The sequence below is a fragment of the Kogia breviceps genome, chromosome 14 (assembly GCF_026419965.1).
Source record: "Kogia breviceps isolate mKogBre1 chromosome 14, mKogBre1 haplotype 1, whole genome shotgun sequence".
Classification (NCBI taxonomy): Eukaryota; Metazoa; Chordata; class Mammalia; order Artiodactyla; family Physeteridae; genus Kogia; species Kogia breviceps.
Window position 1 is genome coordinate 24,127,648 of NC_081323.1, and position 21,556 is coordinate 24,149,203.

Here is a 21,556-nt window from a genome sequence, read left to right on the forward strand (position 1 = left end):
TTGATAGACATTTGCTGGGCATCTGCTGTGCTGGCAGCACCAAGAGAGAGACAGTGACATGAGGCACAATATCTGCCTCCTAGATACTATGGACTAGTGATAATAATACTAGCATTTTTTGAGTGCTGTGTACCTGGTCACTGTGATTCTAAGGGTGTTACATGCATTAGCTCATTTTATCTTCACACCAGACTTTGAGGAAAGTATCCCCATTTGCAGATGAGAAAACTGAGGTACAGAAAGGTAGAGCCACTTGTTCAAGGTCACATGACTGGTAAGTAGTATAGAGGGGATGGCATTGGAATCCAGATGTGTGATCCTCTAGCCAGCACTGTCCAGTAGGGCTTTCTGTGATGATAGAAATGCCCTATGTCTGCACAGTCCAATAGAGTAACCACTAGCGTGACTGAGAAATGGAATTTTTAATTTAAATTAAATTTACGAAGCCACACATGGCTATTGGCTATCATGTTGGACAGTGTGCCACTAGGCCTTGGCTTACCATTTCCCAGTGCCGCACTGAAAGGTCCATAGAAGACAGACGGGCAACACTAGACTTCCGACCTGCTGTGAAGACCCCTTTAAGCTCTAACCATCCCTTCCTCAGAAGACAGCCTAGCAGTGATCTGGTTGTGCTTTCTAGTATTTCCTAGTGTTTCCCTGAGTTGGGCTCTTTGCCCTCTGTGTGGGTTCTTTTCAGTGTTTGTGGGCTCCCTGAGGGTAGGCTCATGACTCACTTGCCTCTGTGTCCCCAGCACCCAGGATTAAACCTGGCACACAGAACAGCTCAACAAATGTTTGTGGATGGTTTTTTTAAATATAATTTTTATTGGAATATAGTTGATTTACAATGTTGCATTAGTTTCAGTTGTACAGCAAAGTGAGTCATTTATATGTATACATATATCCACTCTTTTTTTTAAGATTCTTTTCCCATATAGGCCATTACAGAGTATTGAGTATAGTTCTCTGTGCTATGCAGTAGGTCCTTATTAGTTATCAGTTTTATATATAGTAGTGTGTATATGTCAATCCCAATCTCTGTGGATGCGTTTTTTAAACCTCCCTAATAAAGAGGCAGTGCCAGTGACCCAACACCACTTAATTCTCTAAAACAGGAAGGGAGCTGTTGAACTTTCCTTGCACAGCAAAGTATCAGGAATGAACTCCGGGAGGGCAGGCTTCAGAGGAAGTGAGTCTTTGTTGTTGTTTTGGGGCTGCTGGGTGTCAACCGGGAAGTGAAACTGACCAACTGCTAGAAAGAAACCTGTCTGTAGGAGTTGGCCTCTGAGCACAGGTAAACAGGTAAGTGGGCAGGACAAGCCGGGCTGCTCCTTCACCTGACGCCTGGTTGGGCAGTGACCAGATGACCAGACTGGAAGCAGGAAGTACCATCTTCTGTCTGTGGCATCCTCATTGCACAGACAAGAATCACCCAGTCCAGTGGGCTCAGAGTCAGCTTGGCAAGTCACAAGAGCACAAGACATGTGAACATACCCCAGTTTGTGACAGGGTGGGTCTTGGGGATGTTGATTCTCTTTCCCCAAAAACAGGCCTTTTTAGCTGTCTCTCCCACACAGGGCATCTCCCCCTGGTAAGATCTTTCATCCCATATTGCTGAACACAGTCTGGAGCCGGCACCTTGAGTCTGAATCCTGGCTTTCCCATCACTAACAAGTTATTTAACCTTTCTGAGCCTCCCGTTATTTCATCTGTCAGATGGGGGGAATATCTTTCATGAGTGTTTTAAGTTTGAGAAAAAATAAATGTAAATAGCACCACATTTATTATTAGTAGTAATAATTACACAGAGGGGTCTGCTGCAGAGTTTCATGATCAAGGCTTCAGGCTCAGTAGCCAGTCATTCGGAGTCATTGAAATAAACATATTTTTCAAAATTTGAAATGAACTATTTTATGCCCTCTGGGATGATAAGGCACAAAAGAATAAGGATGGGGTTTCTGGAAACCTGGATGAGCTAGTAGATGCTGTTGCTGGCTGGCTGGGCAAGTTCAGCTTGTCTGAAAGTCCTGCAGAGTATTGGCTGCCACCCCTGGAGGTGCAGCTCCTGCAGCAGAGAGTACTCAGGCTTGGAGTGTCTATTTGGGGCATGACAACTGTGAGTCATTACATTCATGCGGGAGCGTCTTCAGCCTGGTCCTGTAGACATGTGAGTGGAGATTTTGTGAAGTCTTTACGCCTAGGTTGAATATATTCAGACTTTTAATGTGGTTAAGAATTCAGTTTAATCATGAATTACCAATGCCAGCATGCCTGCTCGCACATTCACCATTTTATTTTCCTGTCCTGCTCAGTGGGGAGAAGAGGCACGTGGGCCCTTCCCTGAGTGCAGGTCCCAGATACCGGGACTGTCCGGTGCTTGGGGACAGGATGAATCATACAGATACACAATTGCGGTGTTAGGGAACAGCCTGCTGGCAGAACCCGTGCCAGCCTGTTGGCAGAACCCATGCCAGCCTGCAGTGGTCCAGCTCAAAGAGCCAGTTACCAAAGGGATGGATTTTGTGAGTGTGTGTGTCTGTTTTGTTTTTATTAAACTATTGTATAAAGATAAAAGAATATTGATTTTTAAATACTCATTAATTATAAAAAATAATAATACAATAAATTCCCATGTGCCCAGCACCTGGTTTAAGAAAAGAAACATCACCACGTCCTTTGAAGTCCCTAAATCCCCTCTGTGCCCCCTCAATGACACTGGATTCTTTCAGTGGAATTTTATTTCTGAATGCCTGAGGCTCAGAGAGGGAAAGTGACTTGCCTGAAGTTTCAGTTTGTCAGTGGTGGAGCGACAGATCCGATGAAGTCACCCAGTGAACTTGGTGGGGAATCTGATTCCATCTGGCCTAGCACGTCTGATGAAGGGTGAACCCTTGCGTCTCATCAGGCCCTGGTCATCTCTGACATCTCTGACACCTCCTGGTGCCTGGAACAAGCCGTCCTGTGCCCCAGGTCCCTGGCTCCATCTGCCCTGGCATATACCTGTAATCTGCAGGCCTGTCATCCAGCAAGAGTGAGTAGCAGCTCCCCAGTCCTGCAAAGGTCACCACAGGCCAGAAGCCAACTGGATGCTGGTGACAGTTCCTCCATGCACATGGGAATGTATCTTCGCAGCTTTTTGTGATTGCACCCAGGAGCTGCATGTGAACCTCTCTCAGTCTCTGCACTTGGTCACCTTCTTGTCACCTGGTCTGAAATCCAGAGTGGCTAGAGGCATGGAACAAAGACCTACCTGCACTGTCAGGCCACAGGAGTTTTATATTAGGAATAGTGTATATTCTTTTCAGCAAAATTATTTCCAGGGGATCAGAAGGAACCACTGAGAAATGTAAATAGTGATGTTGGAGTGGAGGAATGGTAAATAGATATGTTCTTTCTTGAGGTTGTAACACTTAATAATAATAACAATAATAATAATTCTCAGTGCACACATCCCTTTTCCCAAACTTCTGTTTCTGGGAGCAAGGACAAGGCTTCCAACAGATCTCAGAAAGGCTTGAGTCAGGGCTTTCACCTCTCAGCTTTGAAAACCCAGAATTGTGGAAATTTCAGATCAGAAAAGAGGACCTTGCAAGCCCTCCAAGCCATGTTTCCAAATTGTAGGATTTCACAGACCACTAACATTTCAAAAAATTCTGCTGACAGAGTTGCCAACTTTTTATTTTTCTGAAGACATGAAAACAGTCAACTACTAGCCATTCATCCCCATTTCATAAAGGAAAATACTTTTTAACAACAGCAACAGGCAACAAGACATCTATCATTTCTTAAGAAAGAATGACGCTTAAGTTGAAAACATTCAGCTTTAACAAAAACTCTAAACTACCTTCTCCTTATTCTCACTGTGACACTGACCAGTGAAGTCTCTGTTGCAGACCAGTATGAGCCTCTTATTTGGCAAAGGTCTGCAGCTGTAATCTAGTGGTTCACAGCCTTGGCTGCATATTGGAATCACCAGGGAAGCTTTTAGAAACCAATATGGGGTACTTCCCTGGTGATGCAGTGGTTAAGAATCTGCCTGCCATTGCAGGGTACATGGGTTCGATCCCTGGTCCGGGAAGATCCCACATGCTGCGGAGCAGCTAAACCCATGCACCACAACTACTGAACCCACGTGCCATAACTACTAAAGCCCACGAGCCTAGAGCCTGTGCTCTGCAACAAGAGAAGAAGCCGCTGCAGTGAGAAGCTCGTGCACCGCAACAAAGAGGACCCCCTGCTCGCCGCAACTGGAGAAAGCCCGCACTCAGCAACAAAGACCCAAGGCAACCAAAAATAAATTAAAAAATTAAAAAAACAATATGGATGCCTGGGCCCCACCCCTATAGACTCTGATTTACTTAGTCTGGGTGAGGCTCCCCAGGTTAGTTCATTTTACAACCAGAATTGAGAACCTTATCTGTAATCCAGTCCCCTTTCCAATGCATGAACCCCAAGTATAGCATTTCAACCAAGTCATTGTACAACTGAGACAAGAGGCCTTAAGGTTCGGGGGTTTCCCCATCTCTTAACTATCCCAAAACTCTGACTTGGGAGAAGGGATTTCCTGAAGGTCAGGATCAGAGAGGGGAAAGGAACTTTTATTCACTAAGTGCCTGCCGGGAACCAGACCTAAGATTTTTTTTTTTAAGTGGTAATGTTTTTAAAAGATATTATTTTAATTAATTAATTTTAAATAATATTTATTATTTTATTTAAAAATATAATAAAGTGTAAAGAAACAATAATATTATATAATCCTATTGTCAGATATCCCCTAGTGAATTAAAAGGAAAAAAAAAAAGTACCGTGTGATAGGCAGAATAATGTCCCCTCCTTGCCCCTCACAAAGATGTCCATCTCATAATCCCCAGAACCTGTGACTATATCACCTTACATGACAAAAGGGCCTTCAGATGGGGAGATTATCCTGGGTTATCCAGGTGGGCCCAGTGTAATCACAAGGGCCTTTAAGAGTGGAAGAGGTAGAGGCAGGGGGTAGATGGGAAATTTTTACCTTCTGCTCAGTTTCGCTGTGAACCTAAAACTTCTCTAAAAACTAAAGTCCAAAAAAAAAAAAAAAATGGAAGAGGGAGGCAAAAGAGGAGGCCACAGTGATACAGTGTGAGAAGGACTTAATCCAACATTGCTGGTTGAAGATGGAAGGGGTCATGAGCCAAGAATGCAGGCAGCAAGCGAATGGATTCTCCCCTAGAGCCACCAGAGCCTGTGGACTTCTGACCTCCCAAAATGTAAGATAATAAATTATATTGTTTAAGCCTGTAAGTTTGTGGTAATTTGTTACCATAGCAATGGAAAACACAGTAATACATCTGTGCCAGCTTTTCCACACAACTTGTTTAATTCATGGAACACTCCCATGAAGTAGGCATTTTAGCCCTGTTTTAGAGATGGGGAAGCTGAGACTCTGAGAAACTTGGTGGCAGAGCAGGAATTTTCACCAAAGTCTCTCTGAGGCCGAGGCTGTGCCCCACTATTAGGCTACCTTCCCCCCAGCGGAACTCAGCCCGCCTGCCCGCAGACCACCCTGTGTAGCAGGTCCTCCCTGGAGCTTTAGGGGGAGCTTTCTCCCTGGTGGGATTCCGCATTCCTTCCGGGGGTAGGGGGTGAGGTTAGAGAGGGAGGGTGTCAAAAAGAGACTTAAATCATCTAAGGAAGAGTGAGGGTCATTTGAAGAGCAAGGCAGGAGACTTAAGACATGAATTGAGGAGAATGGAAAATATATTCCTAAGACCCAGGGCTGTGGCACCCTAGAGATACTGAGAGGTTCATGCTGCCATTTCCATCCATGATTCACTGGTCAGATAGCACCCTGCTTGGGGACAGGAAAGGAGTTACTCTTGGACACCCCAGGATTGGGGGTTAGAGGGCAGTGTCCTGCTGAAGTGCCTCCTTGCAGTGCCCAGAGGCACTCACAGCGTTGCCGACTGTAGCCAGCCGAGCCCACAGTGGGAGGTAGAGTCCAAATCTAGGACCTCTCGCCAGCTTTGGGTGTGAGGAACCATTGCCAAGGGTCTGAGGTCTGCGTCTTGGCGCCCTGGTGCCTCTGAGTTTGTGTGTGTTGGGGAGGGGATGGCAGGGGGTTTTGCCTTTGAGCTACACCAAGCTTTTCGTGGGCCACTCTGTCCTGCAGGGCCGTCACTGCAAGGAAAGAGCCCCAGCGAGAGTCAGCCCTGGGCTAACTGACCGTCATCTGTCTTTGCAGTCCTGCGAAACATATTTGTCCTCACCTGCATCATCATCGTCTGCTCCCTGCTCTTCCCTGTCCTGTGGCACCTCTGGATTTATGCAGGAAGTGCCAACTCCAATTTCTTTTATGCCATCACACTGACCTTCAACGTTGGGCAGGTAAGAGTCAAGGGCAGCGCAGGGACAGGGATTCATTTTGTAGCCTCAGACATTCGACCTGGGCCCTGGGTTCTGCCAAATAGGGTTTTGGACGAGAATGAGGTCCCATAGCGAAGGTAGGGCAGTAAGAGCAGCAGGGGAAGCTGAATTTGGCTAACATTTGTTGCATTGAATTCTCACAGCAAGCCTGTGAGACAGTGTTATCCGTATTTTACACATGGGAACCAAGGCTCACAGAGGTGGTCGATTGCCCAAGGTCATTGGAGGAGGCAAGATCCAAGTTCAGAAGAAGGCTCAGTTCCTGAGGCCGCCCTCTTTCTGTAATCGCCTGGGCCGCGCGGCCCCTGGAGTGACTGCAGCGTGCGAGGGCTGGGGGAGGACAGGCAAAGGAGAGGGGAGACTTTCCAGACTTCAGGGCAGAGGCAGAGAGGTGGGAATAGTTTGGTCCAGCTGCTGGGCACGTCTGGAGCAGAAACTGTGCAGCTGGGAGTAGCAGGAGAGGAGGCTGAGCGGGTCCCAGAATGAGAAGTACCAGCAAGGACCTCTGACCTTCCTCTGGTCCAGGGAGAGCCTCTCCCTTGGTGCCATAGAACAGTTGTTCTCAGCATCAGAATCACTGGGGGTAGCTTGTTAAAAAATGCAGATTCTCTGTTAATATGTTTTAAATCCTGTGCTTATGTTACGACTGTCATAATTACATGGCTTTGATTGTTAACAACAACAAAAAAAGCAGATTCCCTGATCCTGCTCCTGCTCCCAGACACAATGATTGGAATTTGTATTTTTAACAAGCTCTCCAGAGATTCTGTTGCAGGTGGTTTAGCAAACTTCTCTGAAGTCCCCTCATCCACTGTGCTGCGTTCCCTCATGTCAGCTCTGTCTTAATTGTCGAGTCAAGGTCTTATGAGAATCACTTGTACCGTTTACCATTTCAATTGTCATTGGCACAGCCTGGCATTTCCTGTGCATAATGGATGGGATGGGAAGCAAGGCTCGCGTGAAAGACCAGTGATGCCAGTGAATAATCCCTAGGGAGGTTCTTGCCTCCAAGGTTAGCTGCTGGGAAAGAAGAAGGGAGTTAGGGCTCTTGCAATGACTGATGGGTCTGGTATTTCCTGCATGGACATTTCTGGACAACTAATGTCCAGTCTAGCTATTTATCTTGGTTTGTGTACAGCAGAAGGAGAGATGGAGGAGGGCCCTGTAGCCTGGATAGGACCAGGCCAGGGGATCTGTTCTGCTGTCAAACACACAGGTTACTGATGGCGGATGCTCAGCCCCTCCTACCTGTGTCCACGCAAACAGAAATCTGCAGGATGCAATTTAGTACCTTGAATAAATCCAAAAGGTTGTTCTGGCTCTTCTGTCTTGCTGAAATCCCCTTACTTTTCCTTTGAAAGTGATGACTGGCATGTGAGGGCATTGGGCCTGCCCTGGGCCTCTGGGGAGCTTGGCGAGCTCTACTGAAATAGTCCACAGCTTGCTGTCAGATCATGAGTGTTGAGTGTGGGTCAGGAATACAAGTTGCAGTGATTATGAAGTATCCATGGAACTTGCCAGATAACAGCTTTTTTTCCCTAGGGCTGCCTTTATGAGAAAAGGCTTTCTGAAGTTGGCATGGGAGATGTTTGCAAGTTGTCAGGTGCCATCAAAGGCAGGAGAAAAAAAAAGGCAGGAGAAACTGAATTGTTGGAAAAAGGGGGATGGGGCTGGGGGTGGGGACCAAGGCCAAGTAGATGGAGGGTTTTAGTGGCTGAGCTGTAGAGAAAAACCAGGTTGATCTCTTGGCATTGTCCTTTATCTTTTTCAAAAATCTCTTTAAAATGTATTTTTAATCATACAAATAACACATGAATTCATTATTGCCAGGGAAAAGAAGTCAAACAAAATAGAAGCATATGGAATGAAAAGTAAAGATTCGTCTGGGTGCCATCTCTTTCCACCCTAGGGCAGATGTGATCGTTAGAATCAGTTTGGTCTGTGTCTTTGCAGACTTCCTCTGTGCGTTTACAGACAGCTGAGTCCATAAGTGAACACAAAGACATCCCACTGTTAAGTACTGTTCTTTGACTTGCTGTTTTTCACTTAATGATCTCACCTTGAGATCATTTTTTTTTTTTTTTTTTTTGTGGTATGCGGGCCTCTCACTGTTGTGGCCTCTCCCGTTGCGGAGCGCAGGCTCCGGATGCACAGGCCCAGCGGCCATGGCTCACGGGCTTAGTCGCTCCGCGGCATGTGGGATCTTCCCGGACCAGGGCACGAACCCGTGTCTCCTGCATCGGCAGGCGGATTCTCAACCACTGCGCCACCAGGGAAGCCCGAGATCATTTTTATTTTTTTTTTTTTTTTTTTTTTTTTTTTTTTTTTTTTTTTTTTTTTTTTTTTTTTTTTTGTGGTATGCGGGCCTCACTGTTGTGGCCTCTCCCGTTGTGGAGCACAGGCTCCGGACGCTCAGGCTCAGCGGCCATGGCTCACGGGCCCAGCCGCTCCGCGGCATGTGGGATCTTCCCAGACCGGGGCACGAACCCGTGTCCCCTGCATCGGCAGGCGGATTCTCAACCACTGCGCCACCAGGGAAGCCCCCGAGATCATTTTTTTTAACAGCTCTGTGATATCCCTCCTGTGGTAGGATGTCCTGTGATTTTTATGACTGGGTAGGCCACTACTGATAGACATTGAAGTTGCTTCTGGTGATTTCACTATTATAAATGGAAGAGCCCTGCATATCCCTCCACATACTCTTGTATACACATGCCAGTATTTTCTCAGATAGATTCCAAGTGGTGGGATTTGCTGGGTCAGAGGGCATAAGCATTGTATGTTTTGGCAGATTTTGCCAAGTTGCCCTTCAGACAGGTCATACCAGCCTTCAGACCTCCCAGCAGTGGGCCAGGTGCCTATAAACTGACAGTTAGTTCAGACATCCAGCACACCTGTGACATTGGCCTGCTCGGGTCCTGCTTTGTGCTCTGAGCCAGAGACAGTTCTGTTGGGTCAAATGCTTTCTGGGACTGCTGGCTTTGGGCTTTGTTGCTGCTGCTGCCAGATCACTAAAGGGGTATATCAGAGAGGGGCACTTACTCACCAAGGCAGTCACTGGAGTCATATCCTCATCCTAGAGCATTAACTGAGCTAGAAGAGCACCCCTCATCATGAGGGTTATACTATCCCAGCCCTCCGGCCTGTTGGGAGCCACAGAGTGCAAATAAACATTTAGAACTTTAGTTAAATGTCACCTCCCCAGAGAGACCTTCTTTGGGGTTTCCCCACCCCACGGTCTCTTTCTTTGCCTCCTATTTGTTTCCTTCACAGCACTTACCCAATTTGCAACTCCACATTATTTACCTGCTTCTCTCTCTGCCTCTCCCACTAGCCTGTGAGCTTCATGAAGGCAGAGATCCGCCTCTCCTACCCATTGCAGGGTCCCCAACCACCTGATCAGTGCTTGGCACAGAGCAGTTGTTTAGCAAATATTTGTGGAATGATTGAATGAACCAAAGAGAGCCAGGGAGAACATCATGTGATTAATGTGGAGAGTGTAACTGCTGGAGGAATCCAGAGGCAACAAGATCACCTTCCCTGTTGAGTGGTCAGAGAAAGCCATAGGGGTGAGGAATAGGGGCTGGGCCTTCCAGACTTAGAGAGGGGAAGGGGGAGAGGGTCTAGGAGGTGGGCAGGATGGGGGCCAGGTCACCCCTACTGGCTAATGTCAAGGGATGGCAGCTCTGTCCCCAAACTTTCTCTCACTTCTGCCAGAACCTGGTCTCTTTGGCCAGTGAAGACCCTGCATGTCATCCACAGCCCAATCCAGCTCAGCTTCCGTCTAACCTACAGTCATTGCTTCCGGTGAGATGTATGGCATTCAGAGTGTGTCCTCAGGCCCACAGTCTGCTCTTCTCAGCTCTTCTAGCTGCAGCGGTGCCTTTTAGTCACCTGGTCCTTATTCTCCCCTCCCTGGACAAGACAGATCAGAGCTGTCCTGGGAATCAGATGAGTACAGATTTTTAGCAGGCGTCCAGAGTCAGGCCCATCATTGCTGAGTCCGCAGCTGAATGTAGAGAACATCTCGGCCTGGAGATTTTAAGTCCTGCTCTGTTTGAGTCGGTCAGTTCCATGCTTCATAATAGAAAAAAATCATCAGTAATTATTAATGACAGTGGCAGGTAAACCAGTGACTTAGGTCCCATCCTTCCTCTGGGGCCATTAAATATTTTTCAGCTTGTGGCACAGATCATTTGCTAATTATAATTGTGCCTGAGAATCAGTAACCAGGAAATGACAACAGTAAACCATCCATAGATGCATAGGGTGTGTGTGTCTCACATGTACATGTGCACACATACACGTGAGAGAGAGAAGGAGAAGGAGGGATTAGATGGATTGGTTGACTGCGGTGTGACCTTCAGCAAGTGATTGAACCTCTCAGGGTTGCAGGTGATAACCCCACCTCTCAGGGGGGTAAGAAGATTTGTATGTTGACACATGTTGACATGGGAAGTAGCTTGAGCAACGTGCTCATCAAATACCCAGAGCAAATTCCTAAGGAAACACTCAGACCTGGAAACCAAGGGAAGGAGAACAATCCTCATCTTTTTTTTTTTTTTTTAACCCTTTTCTTCTGCAGGTCAGAGACCAGCAGAAAGATAATAGTCATGTAGGATTAGATGTAAACAAAAAGGAATGTTTAAAATTTAGCTTTATTAAGAATAAGGTAAAATGTTCCACTTACCCTAATTCAAGTTAAAAGCAGGTAACATAAGGAAATCTTTCCCTAAACTTATAATTAATAGTGGCTCATGTTTAAAGAACTCTTACTAGGGACCAGGCCCCTGTGATCCCTTTAATCTTTTGGATCATGTGCTTGTCCAGCCTTCTGGACCTTTCCTTGTGTGTTGACATGACCTCCTCTGCTCATGGAGGAGGAGTTTTATGTGTGTGTGTGTTTTATTGTTGGCAGCATGATGAAAGTATGACTTTTTTTCCTTTTAATGAAACGTCTCCATGATCTCTCCTTGTTCGAACATGAGAGGAAGCTCCTTCCTGTTTCAGTCCTGCATGTGTAGACTCACCACACCTGATGTAGCTACTCACCTACGGACAGCCCTTCAAGCTGTTTTCCTTTTCTTATTGTGATGAAGAATTGACTTAATCCTCATAACAGCCCTCTGAGGGAGGCACTGCTATTATCATGTCAGATGCGAATGAAGCGGCTGAGGCTGGGAAGTCAGGCAGCTGTGGAGCGGTGTGTTTATTGATACCCTGTTTCTTGTGCCCTCTCGGTAGACTGTGGGTTCCACTGGGGTAGCCCCCAGGCCTGTCTTGTTCACAACTGTATCCCCAGCACCCAGAAGAAAGGAATGACCAGAAGCCACAGTTTCTAACCAATGATCTCATACAAAATTGCACACACACCCTGGCCTCCCAGGTCCAGTCTCTGCGTTGGTCAGAGCTGGGTCTGTGGCAGGTCCTCCTGTTGGATTCCTGGGGGAGTCAGAGCCAGAATCCCCTTCCCCTCTCATCCAGGCCCCAAGAGCCCCACTCCTGCTCATGTCTGCATCCAAAACAGACTCGCTGGTGGCTCCCCTCTGCCCTTCCCAGCAGGGCCTGGATCGCTGCACAAGCTGCTGCCGCCTCACTCCCGACCCTGTCCTTGTGGTGCAGACCCATAGATACTGGGCTGGCCCTGCTTTGGCTGTTCTGCCGTGAGGTCTGGGCACCAACCCTCTGGCACGTTGGGCCCCGCTCAGGACTTGCTCGTTCACTCCAGCACAAGTGAAACCGCAGTCCTGTCTCCTGGAATTACGTCTCCACTAGGCTGGTGTGTCGCGCTCGGGAAGGGACCAGTGAGGAAGTGTGTGGGGATGTGTAGGGCAGATCGCTAGTGATTCAGTGGCGTGGAGCCCGCGTTTGTGGACAGACAGGGGCTAATTTTAGGTTCATTCCCGTGGGTTGTGTATGGCCCTAGCTGGAAGATTTGTTCCTCCTGACATGAGGTGTTATGAGGCTGGAACCCTCGTCCTCATCCAGCTGGATGTGCGTGTTTGCTTTGCTTTTCTTAGCTGGTAGCATTTTGTCGAGGTCTTAGTTCATTCCTTTGTCCCTCCCGTCCTCAGACTTTTAGCTTAGCACTCAGCATCCCAAGCTTGTCTCACCCAGGCCCTTCCCCACTCCCTCTCCTACCCCCACAGCAAGAGTGATGTGAAAAACCCGAGCTAAACACAGGGTGTCAAGGCAGCAGGAAGGCCTGGGCTTCAGTGGCCCGAACTCCACAGTGACTCTCAGCCCCATCCCTGCCCAGCTCATTGGATCTCAGGCGAGTCACATAACTCCTTGGACCTAATTTATGCATTTGCAAATATTGGGTTGGCCAAAAAGTTCATTCAGGTTTTTAGGCCCTCTGCTAGGGGTGAATGAGACACAGTCCTGCTTCCAAGGAGCTCACCATCTGTGGGAGAGAAAAAAAGGAAATAGGCAGGGCCAGGGCAGCGTGATAGTGCTATAAATGGGGTAAACTCGGCCTGGGGAGCTCAGAGCTGGTGGTTACGGAAGCTTCGGGGTGGGGCGGGGAGGCAGCCTCTAAGTGGAGTCCTGAGGGACGTGTAGGGTCAAACCAGGTTCTAGGTGGTAAGACCTGGGGGTGAGAGAGCCCGTGAGTGAGCTGTTGTGGAAGGCAGTTCTGTAGGATGGGCACTTGCCACCTGATAGGGAATGAGACCATTTCAGGACAACAGTGGTCAGAGTCACAGGGCCGCATGGGCCTTGTTGTGCTGAGGACCAGGCTGAGCTTTCAGTTTTAAGTGAAGACACCTGAGATCAGATTCATGCTCTGGGACCTCCCTGGCGGTCCAGTAGTTAAGACTCTGCACTCCCAATGCAGGGGGCACGGGCTCCGCCCCTGGTCGGAGATCCCACCTGCTGCACAGTGCTGCCAAAAAAACAGTAAAGATTCATGCTCTGAAAACTTCCCTCTGCCAGGAGGGGGAGAGGTCAGGGGTTTGAGCTGGAATCTGGAGCACAGGGAGGAGGCTGTTTAAACCTGGTGAGAGGGGCTGGTAGCCTCTGTTTCCTCAGCCTGGAAGGGTGGTTGTGAGTGGGGAGTATGGAAGTGAGTGGGGAAAATTGTATGAATTGCACATTGCCACCTAGATGATAATTGCCTTCATAGCCAGCTATGATCTTACTTTGTGACCTTCCAGACCCTGAGGCTGAGATTTAGTGATTTCTCTATTATTTTGCATCTTTAGAGCTAGAGAGTGGAGGTCTGTTTCTCTACCATCTCCTCCCACACATGTCCATACAGGCCTGAGTTGGCAGGTCACACCAAAGCCCCGTCCAGCTCCTCAAGTCGGCCGTCAGCCCCACTTGCTCCCAGTTTCCTAGATCCCAGGCAGCAAGGGCAGAGGATGCAGCACTCTGATTGCCAGTGGTGACAACCACGTGAGTTCTCCCAGTCGTGGGCTGACTGTCAAGTGTCAGCATCTCCAACACAAGCAAGAGACGGGGGGAACCGGGGCATGCCTGGGGTGACAGCACCTGCTTCTCCAGGGCCCTGCAGCCCAGGGACCAGTGTTGGCCGTGGCTGCGATCCTGAGCCCTGTGGTTTCTAGACACACTGCATTAACAGCCTTGCTAGCTCTCTTGTCTCAGACACTTGTTTCGCCTTTTCTCAAGAAACTCTCTCTCCTTGGCTAAGTGACAGAGAGTGGATACGAAGCATGAGCATGGGGCCGTAGCAGGGCTCGGCAGTGTGGGTACAGACCCCTGAGAAGGGCGTGGGGGTCCAGGGAAGGGCTAGGCTCCGGGCCTCACACAGGCAGGATGGGCACTGCAGCCTAAATGTGGTCACTTACTCCTGGGTGACCCTGGGCAAGACCCTAACCTCTGAGTTTGCTCATCTCGAAGTGGGGCTTATGAGCCCTACCCCAGGGTGTTGTGAAGATTCAGTGGTACGCTTTTCGTTAAGGGACCCGGCCCAGGGCAGATCCTCAGATGTTGGTTTCTCCATCCCTCCTCACTCCCACCCTGTAGTGGAGCGTGTTCTGACCATTTCATTCCACTTCTGATCTACCCCTCTCTGTCCCTGGCCACCCTTTTATCAGCTGCCCCATTAAATCTTCATCTACTGGGAATTCCCTGGCAGTCCAGTGGTTAGGGCGTGGTGCTTTCACTGCCAGGGTCTGGGCTCGATCCCTAGTCGGGGAACTAAGATCCTGCAAGCCGCGCAGTGTGGTCAAAAAATAAATAAATCTTCATCTTCATCATGGCCCAGAGGGGCGCCTGGAGCCCTCCTGGCTGCCAGTGAGAGGATGTGGTCTGACTGAGCCCTGGGAGGGGATCAGCAAACTGCTCCCAAGACGCCAGCCCCATGCCGGGTCTGAGGCCACAGCGCTGGAGCAGATGCCACCCCCTTTGGTGGGGAGGCCAGTGGGAAGTGACTTCACTCCAGGGGTCGCATAACTGAGTGTGGAGTCGGGGAGACTCTGGGTGTGGGAGGTGGCGATGTTGCCTCTCCAGGGATGAGAAGGAGCCCTTGGCGGGAAGGGTCATCCCAGCCTGGGGGCAGGGCACGGGCAGAGGCACCACGGTGTGGCCACATAGCGTTTGCAGGACCAGGCTGTGTTCAGGGCTACGGGGACACGCAGGTGTGGCACAGGGAGAGGGGAGCACTGGAGGCTGCTGTGTGTGGGGGACGGGGGGACAATCCCTCAGGGGCCAGGAGGATGAGGGAGGCCTTTGAGCAAGAGAGGGTACTGGGGGGAGAAAAGGGGGCTGAGCTGGAATTCTGAGGAGGGGAATTGGTGGAACCTGGTGGCTGATGGCAATAGAGAGGCCAAGGGGCTCAGCCACTTTTGGTGAGGGCAGCTTTAAAGAATGGGCTGCTCCGAAAGTATCCCTAGAGTAGGGAGGCTGTCCAGCAGTGTGGGTAAGCGTGTGGTGTCTGATGCCAGATGGTCTGGGTTCAAAGCCTGCCTCTGACACTTGCTGGTTGTATGACTTTGGGCAAATTACTTGAAGAACCTTTGTTTCTTCATCTATAAGATGGGATAATTATAATGTACCTACTATGAAGATTTATTGCAAGGATTAACTGTTTTAACACATGTAAAGTGCTTACATTAATGCCTGAGTATTATCAGCATTTTTATTAATAAAAAGAAAATATAATAATGGACAGCATTTATCAGAGCTAGGTGTTTTTCTCTTTTCTCTCAGAGACCAACCATTAGAATTATAACTACTAATTACCCTAGAAAGCATTTAGTCCCTAAATCATGTAATTCTCACTTTCATATAATGAACTGAAAATTCCACAACTAGGTTTGTTTTGTGTTGTTTTGGTTTTTTGTTTTCTTTTTTTTGGCCTCACCGCTTGGCTTGTAGGATCTCAGTTCCCTGACCAGGGATTGAACCCGGGCCTTGGCAGTAAAAGCACCAAATTCTAACCACTAGGCCACCAGGGAACTCCCCACAACTAGATTTTTTTATACCATAAAAACATTTTTCACTTTTGTTTTCAAATTAAAACCATTAAAATATTAAAAAAATAAAATAAAGAATGGGCTGCTCTTCAGGTCTTTGAAAGCACAGAGTGACAGAGCAAGGACTAGGGGAGCCACCATTGTAAGTAATAAACTAGAGTTTATCACTCATTTTACAGATGAGGAAAATGCTGCTTAGGGAAGGGGAAGTGACTTACATAGGGTCACACAGCCACTAACTTGCCCATGCTATGTCCACTGCTTCTCTCCCAACTTTCCCTGCCCAGACTGGGCAAAGTAGTGCTGAGTCTACAGATGCTGTGTTGGCTGAATCCCAGGGCCTCTGGGAAGTCCTTTCTCCTCAGCCCAAATGGAAAGCCTCTAGGTCAGAAGAGGTTGTCTCAGCCAGCCTGTGACAGCTAGGGTCTTCCCTCACAGAGAGTGAAGCCTCAAGGCCAGTCTGTCCCCAAGATGCCTTCTCCTTGGGGACAGGAGCAGGGCACCTACTCAGGACTAGTGACTTTTGGTTCCAGACAGACCAAGCCAGCACGCAGGGCTCTTTCCTTCCATGCCACCCTCCCCTGATACTTTATTATGAAAAGTTTCACACACAGAGCAAAGTTGAAAGATTTAACCTTGAACACCTGTATACCTACGACTTAGACTCTACCATTCACATTTTACTATACTTGGATAATCACAAATTATCCATTTCTCAATCCATCTTATTTTTGTAATGTACTTCAAAGTGAAGTATATATATCAGTACATTTCCTGTCAGATATTTCAGCATGTATATCATTAACCAGAGCTCCATATTTACTTACATTTTTCTTACGTGAAATTTGTATACAGTGAAAAAACACAAATTTTTTTCATTTTTTTATTGAAGTATAGTTGATTTACAAAGTTCTTTTAATTTCTGCTCTACAACAAAGTGATTCAGTTTTACATATATATATATATATATATATACTTTTTTTTTTTTTTTTTGCCTGCTGTGCAGCATATGGGATCTTAGTTCCCTGACCAGGGATCAAACCCATGCCCCCTGCCATGGAAACACAGTCTTAACCACTGGAACACCAGGGAAGTCCCTACATTCTTTTTTTATATTCTTTTCCAATATGGTTTATCACAGGATATTGAATATAGTTCCCTGTGCTATACAGTAGGACCTTGTTGATTCACTCTATATATAATAGTTTGCTTCTGCTAGCCCCAAGCTCCCAATCCATCCCTCCCCCACCTCCCCTCCCTTGGCAACTACAAGTCTGTTTTCTGTGTCTGTGAGTCTGTTTCTGTTTTGTAGATAAGTTCATTTGTGTCATATTTTAGATTCCACATATAAGTGATATATGGTATTTGCCTTTCTCTTTCTGACTTACAAATGGGTATTATTTCGTTCTTTTTTATGGCTAAGTAGTATTCCATCATGTGTGAGTGTGTGTGTGTATATACATATATATGTGTGTATATACCACATCTTCTTTATCCATTCATCTGTCAATGGACATTTAGGTTGTTTCCATGTCTTGGCTATTGTGAACAGTGCTGCTGTGAACATAGGGGAGTGTGTATCTTTTTCTTTTTTTTTTTTTTTTTTTTTTTTGCGGTACGTGGGCCTCTCACTGCTGCGGCCTCTCCCGTTGCAGAGCACAGGCTCCGGACGCCCAGGCTTAGCGGCCATGGCTCACGGGCCCAGCCACTCCGCGGCATGTGGGATCTTCCTGGACCAGGACACGAACCCATGTCCCCTGCATTGGCAGGCGGACTCTCAACCAATGTGCCACCAGGGAAGCCCCTTTTTTTTTTAAACATCTTTATTGGAGTATAATTGCTTTACAATTGTGTGTTAGTTTTGTGCTGTATAACAAAGTAAATCAGCTATATGTATACATATATCCTCATATCCCCTCCCTCTTGAGCCTCCCCCCACCCTCCCTATCCTACCCCTCTAGGTGGTCACAAAGCACTGAGCTGATCTCCATGTGCTATGCAGATGCTTCCCACTAGCTCTCTATTTTACATTTGGTAGTATATATATGTCAGTGCTACTCTCTCACTTTGTCCCAGCTTACCCTTCCCCCTCCCTGTGTCCTCAAGTCCATTCTCTATGTCTGCATCTTTATTCCTGTCCTTTTTTTTTTAGATTCCATGTATGTGTGTTAGCATATGATATTTTTTTCTCTTTCTGACTTACTTCACTCTGTATGACAGACTCTAGGTCCATCCACCTCACTACAAATAACTCAGTTTTGTTTCTTTTTATGGCTGAGTACTATTCCATTATATATATGTGGCACATCTTCTTTTTCCATTCATCTGTCAATGGACACTTAGGTTGCGTCCATGTCCTGGCTATTGTAAATAGTGCTGCAATGAGCATTGTGGTACATGTCTCTTTCTATTTTTGTTAGAAAAACGTTTATTAAATAATTTTAAAATCTGCCTGTTTGATTTGAATCTTATTCAAATATGTAGTTTTCCCTAGGCACCATTCAACTGCATGTATTATTCTTTCAGTCAACCAAACCTAACCAAACTTAAGTTTGGTTGACTGAAAGAATCAAAGTGGAGGATGGAAGAAGAGGCAGTGGTGTAAACAAAACAGAATGTTAAGTCTCCTTCAAATAAATATCTGAGTAGGTGGTCCAAAGTTGGTATCATGTTCCATAGTATCAGGAAATCAAGCTCCTTACTTCTCATCATTTTGTAAAGCATGGCTCCAGTGGTCTAAATGGTAACATGTACAACAGAAGTGATTTGGTTGGAGAGCAGCTAACACTTCACACATGCTATCTCATAAGGAAGTTGCCCAGAGGCTGCCACGTGACATTTCTGCTTAGACTCCACTGGCCACTACTTATCACTAATTGCAAAGGAGCTTGAGAGATATAGTAAGCATTTTTTTGGTAGTACTTCCCACATGGCAGTCACTGCTCTTAACTCCAGTGATCTACTGTTCTGATAACAGATCTGTTCTCTCTTTTTTTTAAAAAATAAATTTATTTATTTATTTTTGGCTGCGTTGGGTCTTTGTTGCTGTGTGCAGGCTTTCTCTAGTTGCAGTGAGTGGGGGCTACTCTTCGTTGCAGTGCGCAGGCTTCTCATTGTGGTGGCTTCTCTTGTTACGGAACATGGACTCTAGGCACGTGGGCTCCAGTAGTTGTGGCACTCAGGCTCAGTAGCTGTGGATTGTGGGCTCTAGAGCACAGGCTCAGTAGTTGTGGCACATGGGTTTATTTGCTCTGCGGCATGTGGGGTCTTCCTGGACCAGGGCTCAAACCAGTGTCCCCTGCATTGGCAGATGGATTCTTTTTTTTTTTAACATCTTTATTGGAGTATAATTGCTTTACAATGGTGTGTTAGTTTCTGCTTTATAACAAAGTGAATCAGCTATACATATACATATATCCCCATATCTCTTCCCTCTTGCATCTCCCTCCCTATCCCACTCCTCTAAGTGGTCACAAACCACCGAGCTGATCTCCCTGTGCTATGTGGCTGCTTCCCACTAGCTATCTGTTTTACATTTGGTCGTGTATATATGTCCATGCCACTCTCTCACTTTGTCCCAGCTTACCCTTCCCCCTCCCCATGTCCTCAAATCCATTCTCTAGTAGGTCTGCGTCTTTATTCCCGTCCTGCCCCTAGGTTCTTCATGACCTTTTTTTTTTTTTTTTAGATTCCATATATATGTGTTAGCATACGGTATTTGTTTTTCTCTTTCTGACTTACTTCACTCTCAAGATTGCTTTGGCTATTTGGGGTCTTTTGCGTCTCTGTACAAATTGTGAAATTTTTTGTTCTAGTTCTGTGAAAAATGCCATTGGTGATTTGATAGGGATTGCATTGAATCTATAGATTGCTTTGGGTAGTATTGTCATTTTCACAATGTTGATTCTTCCAATCCAAGAACATGGTATATCTCTCCATCTATCGGTATCATCTTTAACTTCTTTCATCAGTGTTGTATAGTTTTCTGCATACAGGTCTTTTGCTTCCTTAGGAAGGTTTATTCCTAGGTATTTTATTCTTTTTTTTTGCAATGGTAAATGGGAGTGTTTCCTTAATTTCTCTTTCAGCTTTTTCGTTGTTTGTGTATAGGAATGCAAGAGATTTCTGTGCATTAATTTTGTATCCTGCTACTTTACCAAATTCATTGATTAGCTCTAGTGATTTTCTGGTAGCATCTTTAGGATTCTCTATGTATAGTATCATGTCATCTGCAAACAGTGACAGTGTTACTTCTTCTTTTCTGATTTAGATTCCTTTTATTTCTTTTTCTTCTCTGTAGACTTTTTAATGATGGCCATTCTGACCAGTGTGAGGTGATACCTCACTGTAGTTTTGATTTGCATTTCTCTAATAATTAGCGATGTTGAGCACCTTTTCATGTGCCTGTTAGCCATCTGTATGTCTTCTTTGGAGAAATGTGTATTTAGTTCTTCTGCCCATTTTTCAATTGGGTTTTTTTGTTGTTGTTGTTGAGTCCTATGAGCTGTTTGTATATTTCGGAAATTAAACCCTTGTCGGTCACATCATTTGCAAATATTTTCTCCCATTCTGTAGCTTGTCTTTTCTTTTTGTTTATGGTTTCCTTTGCTGTGCAAAAGCTTGTAAGTTTGATTAGGTACCTTTGTTTATTTTTGCTTTTATTTTTATTGCCTTGGGAGACTGACCTAAGAAAACATTGGTACAGTTTATGTCAGAGAATGTTTTGCCTATGTTCTCTTCTAGGAGTTTTATGGTGTCATGTCTTATGTTTAAGTCTTTAAGCTATTTTGAGTTTATTTTTGTGTGTGGTGTGAGGTGTGTTCTAACTTTTGATTTCATGCAGCTGTCCAACTTTCCCCAACACCCCTTGCTGAAGAGACTGTCTTTTTCCCATTGTATATACTTGTATCCTTTGTCAAAGATTAATTGACCATAGGTGTGTGGATTTGTTTCTGGGCTCTCTATTCTGTTCCATTGATTCATGTCTTTTTTTTGTGCCAGTATCATGCTGTTTTGATAACTGTAGCTTTGTAGTGTCATCTGAAGTCTGAGAGAGTTATGCTTCCTGCTTTGTTCTTTTCCCTCAGGATTGCTTTGGCAATTCTGGGTCTTTTATGATTCCATATAAATTTTAGGATTATTTGTTCTAGTTCTGTGAAATATGTTATGGGTAATTTGATAGGGATCACATTAAATCTGTAGATTGCTTTGGGTAGTATGGCCATTTTAACAATATTAATTCTTCCAGTCCAAGAACATGGGATATCTTTCCATTTCTTTGCATCATCTTCAGTTTCCTTTATTAATGGAAAAACACAAATCTTAATTACATTTCCTGAAGCCTTCTTTCACTCAGCAAAATATTTTTGAGGCTCATTCATGTTGTTGCATATAACAGTAGTACATTGCTTTTTAAAATAAACTTTTAAATTTTGGAATAATTTTAGATAGTACAGAGAGTTCTCATATGCCCCCAACCCAGTTTCCCACATTTTTAACATCTTATATTACCATGGTATGTTTGTCAAAACCAAGAAACTGACCCTGGTACGTTACAACTAAGTAAACTCCAGATTTGATGTGGATTTCACCAGTTTTCCCTGTATTGTCTTCTTTTTCTCCCAGGATCCAGTCCCAGGTACCACATTACACTTAGTTGCCACATTGCCCCCCATGTCCTCTGCTCACACTCTGTCCTTCCTTATTTC

General features: G+C 46.0%; 1 protein-coding gene across 3 annotated transcripts in view; it reads left to right on the top strand.

Moving 5' to 3' along the window:
* Window positions 1-21,556, top strand: part of PIGU (phosphatidylinositol glycan anchor biosynthesis class U) — a 116,853-nt gene that overhangs the window by 92,268 nt on the left and 3,029 nt on the right. For 2 of the 3 annotated variants that reach the window (XM_059039068.2, XM_067012185.1), the window contains exon 11: window positions 6,227-6,369. In XM_059039068.2, the coding sequence (XP_058895051.1) occupies window positions 6,227-6,369 (143 nt within the window). Of the gene's footprint in view, window positions 1-1,118; window positions 2,609-6,226; window positions 6,370-21,556 lie in introns of those variants that run through there. The other variant, XM_067012186.1, reaches the window with a different exon arrangement.